Here is a 12,611-nt window from a genome sequence, read left to right as displayed (position 1 = left end):
ACTAACTAAATATCTATAAATATGACATTTCAATTTCTCAATAAATGATTCGGTAAGGATATAAACTAATCAGTTACTTGCTTGATCAATTTTTACTTTTAGAAAAGCCAGAAAAAATATGTGGAAACATCGCATTCGAAAGCAATGATAACTTTCAGCAACAACCCCTTTTTGGAATGACGGGATTTTTCGAAGCGGGAAAGAACATCTATGGCACAACAAAATATTATGGCAACAAAGTAATCTTAGCGGAACCAAAACAATTTAAAGATACTACTGAACTTTCGTGAAAATCGGTTGTAACAAATGTCAATTTAGGGAAATATATTGTTTTACAAGACCACAGGCTCTCACAAGGTAAATATGAACTTTTAGCCAGTGAGTTAGCAAGCTAACGTTACTTAGTAGCTAGTTAGCTGGCAGATTCCACTTCCTGTAGTTTAAAAAACAGGCTATAAAAACAACGTTTAAATTGCCGTGGTAAGGTTTTGTTGTTTGCTTGTGCTAGCTAGGGTCTGTTCGTTTTCTTGGAAGTCCTATTTTTCATTTTAAACTTATCTAACTATGTCAATATTTACATTACTCCTTAAACTTATTTTTGTTATATTTGTAAAGCTAACGATTTTTTGCAGTTTAGCTAGATAACGTTACAACGGTTAACGTTAGCATCCATTAACTCAGTTTGTAAACATGTCTATTTCTTACAACACAGGAGAATACAAGGATATTATATTCTCCTCTCAAATTATATTGAATAAGATGAAATCTAGACGCACCCAAAAGTCTACAAAACCCAGTTTACAAGGTAAATTATATTTTTAAACATGTAACTAGCAAACGTTATTACTACATTGTTGATGAGCCTTATCTGCAAGAAAGTTACGTCAAAAATTGAAACTAACTTTGCTAATTTTTCAGACCCCAAACTCGCTGATAAGGGGCACAAGTCAGCCTCGAAGAGCCATGTCAAACCACCATGTGAATCTTATCCTGCCCCAAAAAAGCCTTTCACTGGGAAACTATTCTACTTAGATTTGCCATCAAACAGAAGAGCAGAGACATTAGAGAACGATATCAAAAGGTTTGGAGGGGTAAGTGAATATTTGTTTCCATCTGTTAGCATTTGACATCATGACAGACTGTAAAGTATTATAGCACATTGAATGTGGATGATAGTTAAGGATAATCATTCCTGAGCCAACGAAATAGGACATTCAAATTGACAGGTTGTGTGAATTGTTAATAAGGTGTTGTGTTGACATACTGCTGATAATGGACCATTTTGAAGTGAAATGACAACTTGCTGGCTTTCACACCAATGTGGCTACTGAATACTTACTGTGGAGGAGGAGTGGCTTTCAGTCTTTTGGAACATAACTCTTCTAGTGATGGCTTCTGTCTTGTTACCGGAGTTGTTATCTCTGGTTGACCCACTTTGATACAATATACATACAGTTATTTCCCATTTACATAGAAATTCATTTTGTGAAGTCAGCATACAAACAATACACTATAATACATGTAGTACGGAAAACATTGGAAAATTAGTACTCAAGTCACACATATTTAAAGTATGTGGCTTAACTGTCCAACCATGTATTGGGCCTGCATCTGTCCTATGTTCCACTGTTCAGCAACCTGATAGCTGACGCATTCAAGCACAACCCGCTCCTATTCTTGCTGAACAGTGGGACCTATATCTCCTTCCGGAGTGCAGCAGCTCAAAACTTTGTGCAAGATTGTGCGTGTGGGGTCCTCATAGAGACCCTGAAACCCCTTGCACTGCTGCCCGCTGTCATGTCTCTCTTTTCGCCAACATTTTAAATACTTGATTAAAATTGTATTAATACTCTGGCTCAGGATGGACCTTGTGTGTTCTCCCCCAAGTCAAAGTTTATTTGTCACGTGTGCCGAATACAACAGGTGTAGACCTTACAGTGAAATGCTTACTTACAGGTTCTAACCAATAGTGCAAAAAAGGTGTTAGGTGATCAATAGGTAAAAAGATAAATAAAACAACAGTAAAAAGAAAGGCTATATACAGTAGCGAGGCTATAAAAGTAGCGAAGCTACATACAGACACCGGTTAGTCAGGCTGATTGAGGTGGTATGTACATGTAGATATGGTTTAGATGCACTATTGTAAAGTGACTGCTCCACTGGATGTCATAAGGTGAATGCACCAATTTGTAAGTCGCTCTGGATAAGAGCGTCTGCTAAATGACTTAAATGTAAATGTAATGTAAATGTTAAAGTGACTATGCATACAGTGGGGCAAAAAAGTATTTAGTCAGCCACCAATTGTACAAGTTCTCCTACTTAAAAAGATGAGAGGTCTGTAATTTCCATCATAGGTACACTTCAACTATGACAGACAAAATGGAGAGAAAAAAATATAGAAAATCACATTGTAGGATTTTTAATGAATTTATTTGCAAATTATGGTGGAAAATAAGTATTTGGTCACCTACAAACAAGCAAGATTTATGGCTCTCACAGACCTGTAACTTCTTCTTTAAGAGGCTCCTCTGTCCTCCACTTGTTACCTGTATTAATGGCACCTGTTTGAACTTGTTATCAGTATAAAAGACACCTGTCCACAACCTCAAACAGTCACACTCCAAACTCCACTATGGCCAAGACCAAAGAGCTGTCAAAGGACACCAGAAACAAAATTGTAGACCTGCACCAGGCTGGGAAGACTGAATCTGCAATAGGTAAGCAGCTTGGTTTGAAGAAATCAACTGTGGGAGCAATTATTAGGAAGACATACAAGACCACTGATAATCTCCCTCGATCTGGGGCTCCACGCAAGATCTCACCCCGTGGGGTCAAAATGATCACAAGAACAGTGAGCAAAAATCCCAGAACCACACGGGGGAACCTAGTGAATGACCTGCAGAGAGCTGGGACCAAAGTAACAAAGCCTACCATCAGTAACACACTACGCCGCCAGGGACTCAAATCCTGCAGTGCCAGACGTGTCCCCCTGCTTAAGCCAGTACATGTCCAGGCCCATCTGAAGTTTGCTAGAGAGCATTTGGAGGATCCAGAAGAAGATTGGGAGAATGTCATATGGTCAGATGAAACCAAAATATAACTTTTTGGTAAAAACTCAACTTGTTGTGTTTGGAGGACAAAGAATGCTGAATTCAAAGAACACCATACCTACTGTGAAGCATGGGGGTAGAAACATCATGCTTTGGGGCTGTTTTTCTGCAAGGGGACCAGGACGACTGATCCGTGTAAAGGAAAGAATGAATGGGGCCATGTATCGTGAGATTTTGAGTGAAAACCTCCTTCCATCAGCAAGGGCATTGAAGATGAAATGTGGCTGGGTCTTTCAGCATGATAATGATCCCAAACACACCGCCCGGGGCAATGAAGGAGTGGCTTTGTAAGAAGCATTTCAAGGTCCTGGAGTGGCCTAACCAGTCTCCAGATCTCAACCCCATAGAAAATCTTTGGAGGGAGTTGAAAGTCCGTGTTGCCCAGCAACAGCCCCAAAACACTGCTCTAGAGGAGATCTGCATGGAGGAATGGGCCAAAATACCAGCAACAGTGTGTGAGAACCTTGTGAAGACTAACAGAAAACGTTTGACCTCTGTCATTGCCAACAAAGGGTATATAATAAAGTATTGAGAAAAACTTTTGTTATTGCCCAAATACTTATTTTCCACCATAATTTGCAAATAAATTCATAAAAAATCCTACAATGTGATTTTCTGGGGGAAAAAATTATCATTTTGTCTGTGTACCTATGATGAAAATTACAGGCCTCTCTCATCTTTAAGTGGGAGAACTTGCACAATTGGTGGCTGACTAAATACTTTTTTGCCCCACTGTATATGATGAACAGAGAGTAGCAGTCGCGTAAAAGAGGGGTTGGCAGGTGGTGGGTAGCGGGACACAATGCAGATAGCCCGGTTAGCCAATGTGTGGGAGCAATGGTTGGTCGGCCCAATTGAGGTAGTATGTACATGAATGTATAGTTAAAGTGACTATGCATATAAGATAAACAGAGAGTAGTAGCAGTGTAAAAAGAGGGGTGGGGGGGGGGGCACAATGCAAATAGTCCGGGTATCCATTTGACAACCAGTTCAGTAGTCTTATGGCTTAGGGGTAAAAACTGTTGAGAAGCCTTTTTGTCCTTGACTTGGCACTCCAGTACGGCTTGCCATGCGGTAGTAGAGGGAACAGTCTATGACTGGGGTGGCTGGGGTCTTTGACCATTTTTAGGGCCTTCCTCTGACACCGCCTGGTGTAGAGGTCCTGGATGGCAGGTAGCTTTGCCCCAGTGATGTAATGGGCCGTACGCACTATCCTCTGTAGTCAGGATGCTGCCGGTGTTGCAGCTGTAGAACCTTTTGATTAGAGGTCGAACGATTTAATCGGAATGGCCGATTTTAATTTGGGCCGATATCAAGTTTTCATATCAATCGGAAATCTGTATTTAAAATATATATTTTTAAATGTAATAAAAATAAATAAAATAGTACACATTTTATTTAACCTTTATCTAACTGGGCAAGTCAGTTAAGAACACATTCTTATTTTCAATGACGGCCTTGGAACGGTGGGTTAACTCTCTCGTTTAGGGGCAGAACGACAGATTTTTACCTTGTCACAGAAGTATATATTTTTAAACCTGCATATTTTGCTAAAATAAATCCAGGTTAGCAGGCAATATTAACCAGGTGAAATTTTGTCACTTCTCTTGCGTCCATTGCACGCAGACTCTGTGTAAAAAGAGTTTGGGCCGCCTAATTTGCCAGAAATTTACATAATTATGACATAACATTGAAGGTTGTGTAATGTAACAGGAATATTTAGACTTATGGATGCCACCCGTTAGATAAAATACGGAACGGTTCCGTATTTCACTGAAAGAATAAACGTCTTGTTTTCGAGATGATCGTTTCCGGAATCGACCATATTAATGACCTAAAGCTCATATTACTGTGTGTTATGTTATAACTAAGTCTATGATTTGATAGAGCAGTCTGACTGAGCGATGGTAGGCACCAGCATGCTCGTAAGCATTCATTCAAACAGGACTTTTGTGCGTTTTGCCAGCAGCTCTTCGTTGTGCTTCAAGCATTGCGCTGTTTATGATTTCAAGTCCATCAACTCCCGAGATTAGGCTGGTGTAACCGATGTGAAATGGCTAGCTAGTTAGTGGGGTGCGCATTAACAGCGTTTTAAACGTCACTCGCTCTGAGACTTGGAGTGGTTGTTCCCCTTGCTCTGCATGGGTAACGCTGCTTCGAGGGTGGCTGTTGTCTATGTGTTCCTGGTTCGAGCCCAGGTAGGAGCGAGGAGAGGGACGGAAGCTATACTGGTACACTGGCAATACTAAAGTGCATATATGAACATTCAGTAGTCAAATGTATATGAAATACAAATGGTATAGAGAGAAATAGTCCTATAATAACTACAACCTAAAACTTCTTACCTGCAAATATTGAAGACTCATGTTAAAAGGAACCACTAGCTTTCATATGTTCTCATGTTCTGAGCAAGGAACTTAAACGTTAGCTTTCTTACATGGCACATATTGCACTTTTACTTTCTTCTCCAACACTTTGTTCAATTTGGTATAAATAATGCAAAAACATGTTTCATTATTTATTTGAGGCTAAATAGATTTTATTAAGTTAAAATAAGTGTTCATTCATTATTGTTGTAATTGTCATTATTACAAATACATTTAAAAAATTGTCCGATTAATCGGTTATCGGCTTTTTTTGGTCCTCCAATAATCGGTATTTGCGTTGAAAAATCATAATCGGTCGACCTCTAATTTTGAGGATCTCAGGAACCATGCCAAATCTTTTTAGTTTCCTGAGGGGGAATAGGCTTTGTCGTGCCCTCTTCACAACTGTCTTGGTGTGTTTGGACCATTCTAGTTGGTTGTTGATGTGGACACCAAGGAACTTGAAGTTCTCAACCTGCTCCACTACAGCCCCGTCGATGAGAATGGGGGCGTGCTCTGTTCTCCTTTTCCTGTAGTCCACAATCATCTCCTTAGTCTTGGTTACGTTGAGGGATAGGTTGTTATTCTGACACCACCCGGCCAGGTCTGACCTCCTCCCTATAGGCTGTCTCGTCATTATCAGTGATCAGGCCTACCACTATTGTGTTGTCTGCAAACGTAATGATGGTGTTGGAGTCGTGCCTGGCCATGCAGTCGTGGGTGAACTGGGAGTACAGGAGGGGACTGAGCACGCACCCCTGTGGAGCTCCAGTGTTGACGATCAGCGTGGCAGATGTGTTGCTACCTACCCTCACCACCTGGGGCGGCCCGTCAGGATGTCCAGGATCCAGTTGCAGAGGGAGGTGTTTAGTCCCAGGATCCTTAGCTTAGTGATGAGCTTTGAGAGCACTATGGTGTTGAACGCTGAGCTGTAGTCAATGAACAGCATTCTCACATAAGTGTTCCTTTTGTTCAGGTAGGAAAGGGCAGTGTGGAGTGCAATAGAGATTGCATCATCTGTGGATCTGTTTGGACGGTATGCAAATTGGAGTGGGTCTAGGGTTTCTGGGATAATGGTGTTGATGTGAGCCATTACCAACCTTTCGAAGCACTTCATGGCTACGGACGTGAGTGCTACGAGTCTGTAATCATTTAGGCAGGTTGCCTTTGTGTTCTTGGGCACAGGGACTATGGTGGTCTGCTTGAAACATGTTGGTATTACAGACTCAATCAGGGACATGTTGAAAATGTCAGTAAAGACACTTGCCAGTTGGTCAGCACATGCCCGGAGCACACGTCCTGGTAATCCGTCTGGCCCTGCAGCCTTGTGTATGTTGACCTGTTTAAAGGTCTTTCTCACGTCGGCTACAGAGAGCGTGTTAACACAGTTGTCCAGAACAGCTGATGCTCTCATGCATGTTTCAGTGTTGTTTTCCTCGACGCGAGCATAGAAGTGATTTACCTCGTCTGGTAGGCTTGTGTCACTGGGAAGCTCGCGGCTGTGCTGCCCTTTGTAATAGTTTGCAAGCCCTGCCACATAAGATGAGCGTCGGAGCCGGTGTAGTATGGTTCAATCTTAGCCCTGTATTGACGCTTTGCCTGTTTGATGGTTCGTCGCAGGGCATAGCAGAATTTCTTGTAAGCTTCTGGGTTAGAGTCCCGCACCTTGAAAGCGGCAGTTCTACCCTTTAGCTCAGTGCGAATGATGCCTGTAATCCATGGCTTCTGGTTGGGGTATGAACGTACAGTCACTGTAGGGACGATGTCCTCGATGCACTTATTGATAAAGCCAGTGACTGATGTGGTGTACTCCTCAATGCCATCGGAATAATCCCGGAACATGTTCCAGTCTGTGATAGCAAAAAAGTCCTGTAGATTAGCATCGGCTTCATCTGACCACTTTTTTTTATAGGCAGAGTCACTGGTGCTTCCTGCTTTAATTTTTGCTTGTAAGCAGGAATCAGGAGGATAGAGTTGTGGTCAGATTTACCAAATGGAGGGCGAGGAGTACAGGTGATCATTTAACATTGATAGAAAATTTGATAGAACTGATTTAAGTTACCCTGCATTAAAGTCTCCGGCCACTAGGAGTACCGCCTCTGAGTGAGTGGTTTCCTGTTTGCTTATTTCCTTATTCAGCTGACTTAGTGTGGTCTTAGTGCCAGCATCTGTCTGTGGTGGTAAATAAACAGCCACAAAAGTATGACTGAAAACTCTCTAGGCAAGAGGTGTGGCCTGCAATTTATCACAATATACTCTACTTCGGGTGAGCAAAATCTAGAGACTTCCTTAGATTTCGTGCACCAGCTGTTGTTTACAAATATGCACAGACTGCCCCCCCCTCGCATCTGAGCCAGTGTCTCTGTCCCCTCTCTCAGATGGTGGAGAAGTTCTTCAGCAAGGAGATCAAGTACCTGGTGTCTAATAAGAGAGAGGCCAGGTATGTGCAGTGTCATGGCCGCGACTCACTTGACCCAAGCCCTGACTCTGGGCACAGCTCCCCCCACCCTCGCCCCCATCCCGGCAGCCACAGAGACAGCCTCAAAGGAAGCTCCCAGGGCCAGGCAAACATGGTGAGCCAATTCCTCTCTGTGTCTGTCACTGGTATCTGTATCTCAGTGGGGTCATTTTCCATGATATGCTCTAAAACTGAAGCTATCCATATATATATTTATCCATCTCTCCCTATCTCTCTGGTATTTGACAGGTGGTCATAAGCAGGGGCAAGTCTTTTGTGAAGAGAGTTGTAAAAGAGCAGGTTTGTTATTTAAGATCCTCACTAATGAGTTTGGCAACCTATTTCCAACCTAATGCCACATGTTACTTTTATTGTTTCTGACTGATAGTCGTCAGGAACTTCAGGAAAGTTTGCACTTTGGATCGAAATGTTTATTCATACTTCAGGAGATACTTTGGATTTCAGTTCTTCGGTTAAAAGATGTTCATTTGTTTTACCCTGTAGGTGAGAATACATGTCAACGAGATCCTGTCCAATGCTCTGGAGTGGGGAGTGAAAATCCTGTACATTGATGGTAACATGTCTATTCATTTGTTTGATAAGAAATGTTGACATAATGCTTATTATGACAATGATACTTTCATATGCAAAAAAAACATTTTCTTGAATTTCCTTCAATTCCAGATGTAATAGCTTATATGGAAAAGAAGAAAAGGAATGTTAAGTATACTGCTGAAAAGCCAACCGCAACCACAGCTGCTGTCAAGAAAAGTGTAAGTCATGTTTCTGGACTTATATTTTGACAGTTCTTTCCTGGAATAACATATCACTTACACCAGTCTTGTGTGTTATTCCTTACTAATGTAGGCCAAAGGAGAACCTATAGGAAAACCAGCCTTCCAGAAGTGTAAGGGTAAGTAATGTCCTGCTGCATGTGACTCTGTTGTCTGTTTACCACTTCATCACTGTGTTATTGTTATAGAGAACTTCTAAAAAACCTTCTTCTACGTATATCGTCTCAGTAGATTAAGGTTGATGTTGGTTGTACGATAACACTGGTACTCACAGGAGGTCAAGGGCACCTTAATTGGGGAGGACGGGCTTGTGGTAATGGCTGGAGCAGAATCAGTGGAATGGTATCGAATACATTTTTTATTTTATTTATTTAACTAGGCAAGTCAGTTAAGAACAAATTCTATTTTTACAATGATGGCCTACTCCAGATGACGCTGGACCAATTGTGCGCCGCCCTATGGGACTCCCAAACATGTGATGCAGCTTGGACTCGAACCAGGGTCTGCAGTGACGCCTCTAGCACTGAGATGCAGTGCCTTCGACCGCTGTACCACTCAGGAGCCCATGTGTTTGATGCCATTCCATTTGCTCCGTCCAGCCATTATTATGAGCCGTCCTCCTGTATATCATTATGAGAAGGTATTTGACCCAGACATAGGCACAGTCTCTAATGCTTTGTTCTGTGTTTTACTCAGGTGGAAGGATCCGTAAACCCTTTGTAAAGGTAGTGGACTCCAGCAGGTGGGTCTATAAAAGAGATAATAGACTCTAATGTCTGTAGTATTGACATATTGAGGCAATTCGTATTGTCATTTTGTTGGTGTTTGAGCACGTAATATAGCATCTATCTTATGTCTCTCTGCCAGACATTACCGTCCAATTTATCTGGCCATGCCGAACATGCCAGAGTTTAACCTAACGTCAGCTCCCCCCTGCAGTCCATTCTATGTAGAGGACCAGGATCACTCTGGGAAGAGACCTAAAGTTCATGGGTATGGAGTCTCATTCACTAAACGCCTCACCTTCTTAACCCTTCTTGTTGTGAACATAAAGAAAATCCACCAATTACAGAAAAGCAGTGTGGCAGTATATTCCATTTGTGTTTTACCTGATTCAACAAAACATCCAGCTTTTCCTACTGTTGTTGGTGGGGATTGCTACAGCAGAAAATGGTTATGTATTGCTTAGCACCCTCCGGGACTAACTGCTAAGTCTTGGTTGCTAGACAACTAAATGTGATTGAACTCTGACCTGGCTATAACTTACTGACCTATAGGTGTCTCAGGAACCGAGGGGCGAGAGTGTCAGCCAGTGAGGAGAGGGGGCAGGACCGGGCCAGGAGGAACAGGGAGAAGAAACGTGGAGGCTACTGCGAGTGCTGCACGCTCAAATACAACAACATCAAAGCTGTGAGTTAGAATACATCTGTTTAATGTATGTAAACATAGTTAACACGTGTTTATAACGAGGACCTAATCATGTACAAAAGGCCTTCTGTACTTGATGTAGTGGTAGCAGACGTTGTGGGAATGCTTGACTTGTGTCTGTATTCTGCAGCACCTGCGGAGTGAGCAGCACAAGGCCTTCTCCAGAAGTGATGAGTACCTGGTGGTGGACAGGCTCATCACCACACTGCCCTTCAACTTCAGTCACGTCAAAACAACACAAACTCCAACCACAAGGTACAGTAGTCTTACATTTTTACATTTTAGTCATTTAGCAGACGTTCTTATCCAGAGCGACATACATTTTCTAAATTCCTCGCTACCAATTGTCCACACAGGAGCAAGATCTACCCAAATCAAAAGTAAACACACATATATTGAATGCTGTTCAGTCACATGCTTGTTAGGAAAACAAATGCAATGTTGTGTGAAACATTTTGCAGATTGCCTGTTTTTTTTCCACCCCTGATTTTCTATGTTGTGCTGATCACCACATCTCTAAGTCATTTTTGTTCCCACAGGTCAAAGTACAGCATAACCTCCCTGATATGTGTTCCTGGACCCAGCATACAGATGGAGGGAGGTGTGGAAACCAAAGAGCTGAAGGGGGGATTAATGTCCCTCTGGTCTACTACAGTGGAGCCCCCTCTCTCCCAGAGTGTGGAAAACCCCTTGGAACAGCCTCGGAAGCGCAGCCGAGGGGCCCCTGTTCCCCACAGCACCAGCGAGGGGGAGAAGAGGTGCTCTTACGTCCCAGACAGAACCCAGCCCAAGCACAGATCCCTGTCCTGCAAACAACGCTGCCGACAGGGATACCCGCGCAAGCATCCCCAGAGGGCTGGGCTGAGTCAGACACCTGTGTCTAATGCAGAAATAGACCCTTCTACCCATGACTCTGTCGCCAACCCCAGACTTCCCCATCAGGGCCAGAGAACTCACACAGACAAAGATGGCCGCTCTTCATTTAGTCACACAGAGGATTTACAATGTGGCGATCCAGCTAGACGTGTGAAGGTCCCTTCCAGTCAGCACAAGGTGGTAGGGCCTTCAGAACACCACAAGCTCAGAGCTTTAGAGGCGAGGGAACTGAGTCATGATACGTTGGCTGGGGATACTCTTCCCGGGAATACTGGGGGTGTTCCGGAGCTCGAGGCAGGTGACACAGAGACACACACCCCTCCTCCTGCCAGGACGTTACAGAGGAGGGTCAGGGATTACAGACGGAAGAGAAGGAAAGTTGAGAAGCAGCGGACTGCTCAGGAGCAGGAAAAACCGAGCAATGTTCCCAGCAGCTCTCTGCTGAACCTCTGGCAGCTGTTCCACTCCAGTGAGGACATGGAGTGTGAGTTCAGAGGCTTTCCCAGCTGTTTGACTCCAGTGAGGACATGGAGTGTGAGTTCAGAGGCTTTCCCAGCTGTTTGACTCCAGTGAGGACATGGAGTGTGAGTTCCAGGCCTTCCCCAGCTATGGGGGGGGGGGGGGGGGGGGTTAGGGTGACCCAGAATCTTCCCAATATGAGCGCTAACCTGTTACGGACTCACCATATTAACTTATTGTATGACAGTTTCATTGAGTGACATAGCAGATCTATTTGGGAACCCATTGACTGGCTCTTTAAACCTATGACTTCTATAAAGGGAATAGTTCCCTTCAGGTTGGGAGGGTGCTGGCGCAACACTGTTGTGTTGATTTAACCATGGCAGCTTTTAGTCTACCTGGCTTTTTTACCATGACTGGTTTTATCTGGAGAACAGGCTGGAGCACTATCCTCGGTTCTGTACAACGCCTGCATGTGTTCTGGTGTCCAGAGGAACTGCATGGTTGTGTTTTTAGTATGTGGTATTGTACATTTTTAAAACATTTTAAAAATAAAAAGGGATACAACCGAAGGTCTTCTATTGAATTGTCATTACATTTCCGTACGTATTGTACAGGTGAAAAAGGTATCTGTTTGATAAATGAAAGACTAACTAAACCGCTCTGACATGTCTGTGATCAGTTGAATGAGCACATTCTCATAGATAAGAGTACATAGCTCTGACCCTGGACAAGCTGTCTTACACAAAGGAGAGGACTCCCTCAAGGTTAACTTGACATAAAGCACATCGTCCTCTTATACAGCCACCAACACAGAGAGACTCTGAGACAAGGTGAGAGGGATTGCTTCCTCTTTCCCTCCGTAACAGTAATAAAGTATTTGCACTTTCTCATGTACTGAATGCATCTAGAATTCACCTCAGCATTACTGAAGGAGAAATGCATCGGTTTTCTAGACTTTCCTTATTTGTGTGCCTGTATTTAGCACAGTGCTCTTGTTCTCCCTCATTTCTTTCGAATGCACTGGGGTCAGATGGGAGTTGTTATGTGGCGCTGGTGATTAGTGACTGAATAGGAGATGTAATTTAAACTTGGTGTCTGGGCTGTAATGCACAGACCT

The 12,611-nt window shown here is 43.1% G+C and overlaps 1 protein-coding gene across 1 annotated transcript; it reads left to right on the top strand.

Annotated features, from left to right (window-relative positions):
* Positions 1-114: 114 nt before the first annotated feature.
* On the top strand, positions 115-11,657 carry LOC123998271 (protein DBF4 homolog A-like). Its single transcript, XM_046303332.1, has 13 exons — positions 115-357; positions 713-805; positions 919-1,091; positions 7,855-8,049; positions 8,184-8,234; positions 8,439-8,508; positions 8,619-8,707; positions 8,802-8,847; positions 9,425-9,470; positions 9,596-9,721; positions 10,006-10,138; positions 10,287-10,411; positions 10,696-11,657. Exons 2-13 carry the CDS (start codon positions 760-762, stop codon positions 11,594-11,596), a joined length of 2,001 nt encoding a protein of 666 aa, XP_046159288.1. The 5' UTR covers positions 115-357; positions 713-759; the 3' UTR covers positions 11,597-11,657.
* Positions 11,658-12,611: the final 954 nt, after the last annotated feature.

The sequence above is a fragment of the Oncorhynchus gorbuscha genome, linkage group LG15, assembly GCF_021184085.1.
Source record: "Oncorhynchus gorbuscha isolate QuinsamMale2020 ecotype Even-year linkage group LG15, OgorEven_v1.0, whole genome shotgun sequence".
In the NCBI taxonomy this organism is placed as follows: domain Eukaryota; kingdom Metazoa; phylum Chordata; class Actinopteri; order Salmoniformes; family Salmonidae; genus Oncorhynchus; species Oncorhynchus gorbuscha.
The sequence above is the reverse complement of the archived record's forward strand: the minus strand, read 5'-3'. Positions and strand labels throughout refer to the sequence as shown.

Coding starts and splice junctions, on each gene's coding strand:
- LOC123998271 (XM_046303332.1), top strand. CDS start 760: ATGAAATCTAGACGCACCCAAAAGTCTACAAAACCCAGTTTACAAG. Junction 1,092..7,854: donor ATATCAAAAGGTTTGGAGGG/GTAAGTGAATAT, acceptor CCCCTCTCTCAG/ATGGTGGAGAAGTTCTTCAG. Junction 10,412..10,695: donor ACACAAACTCCAACCACAAG/GTACAGTAGTCT, acceptor TTGTTCCCACAG/GTCAAAGTACAGCATAACCT.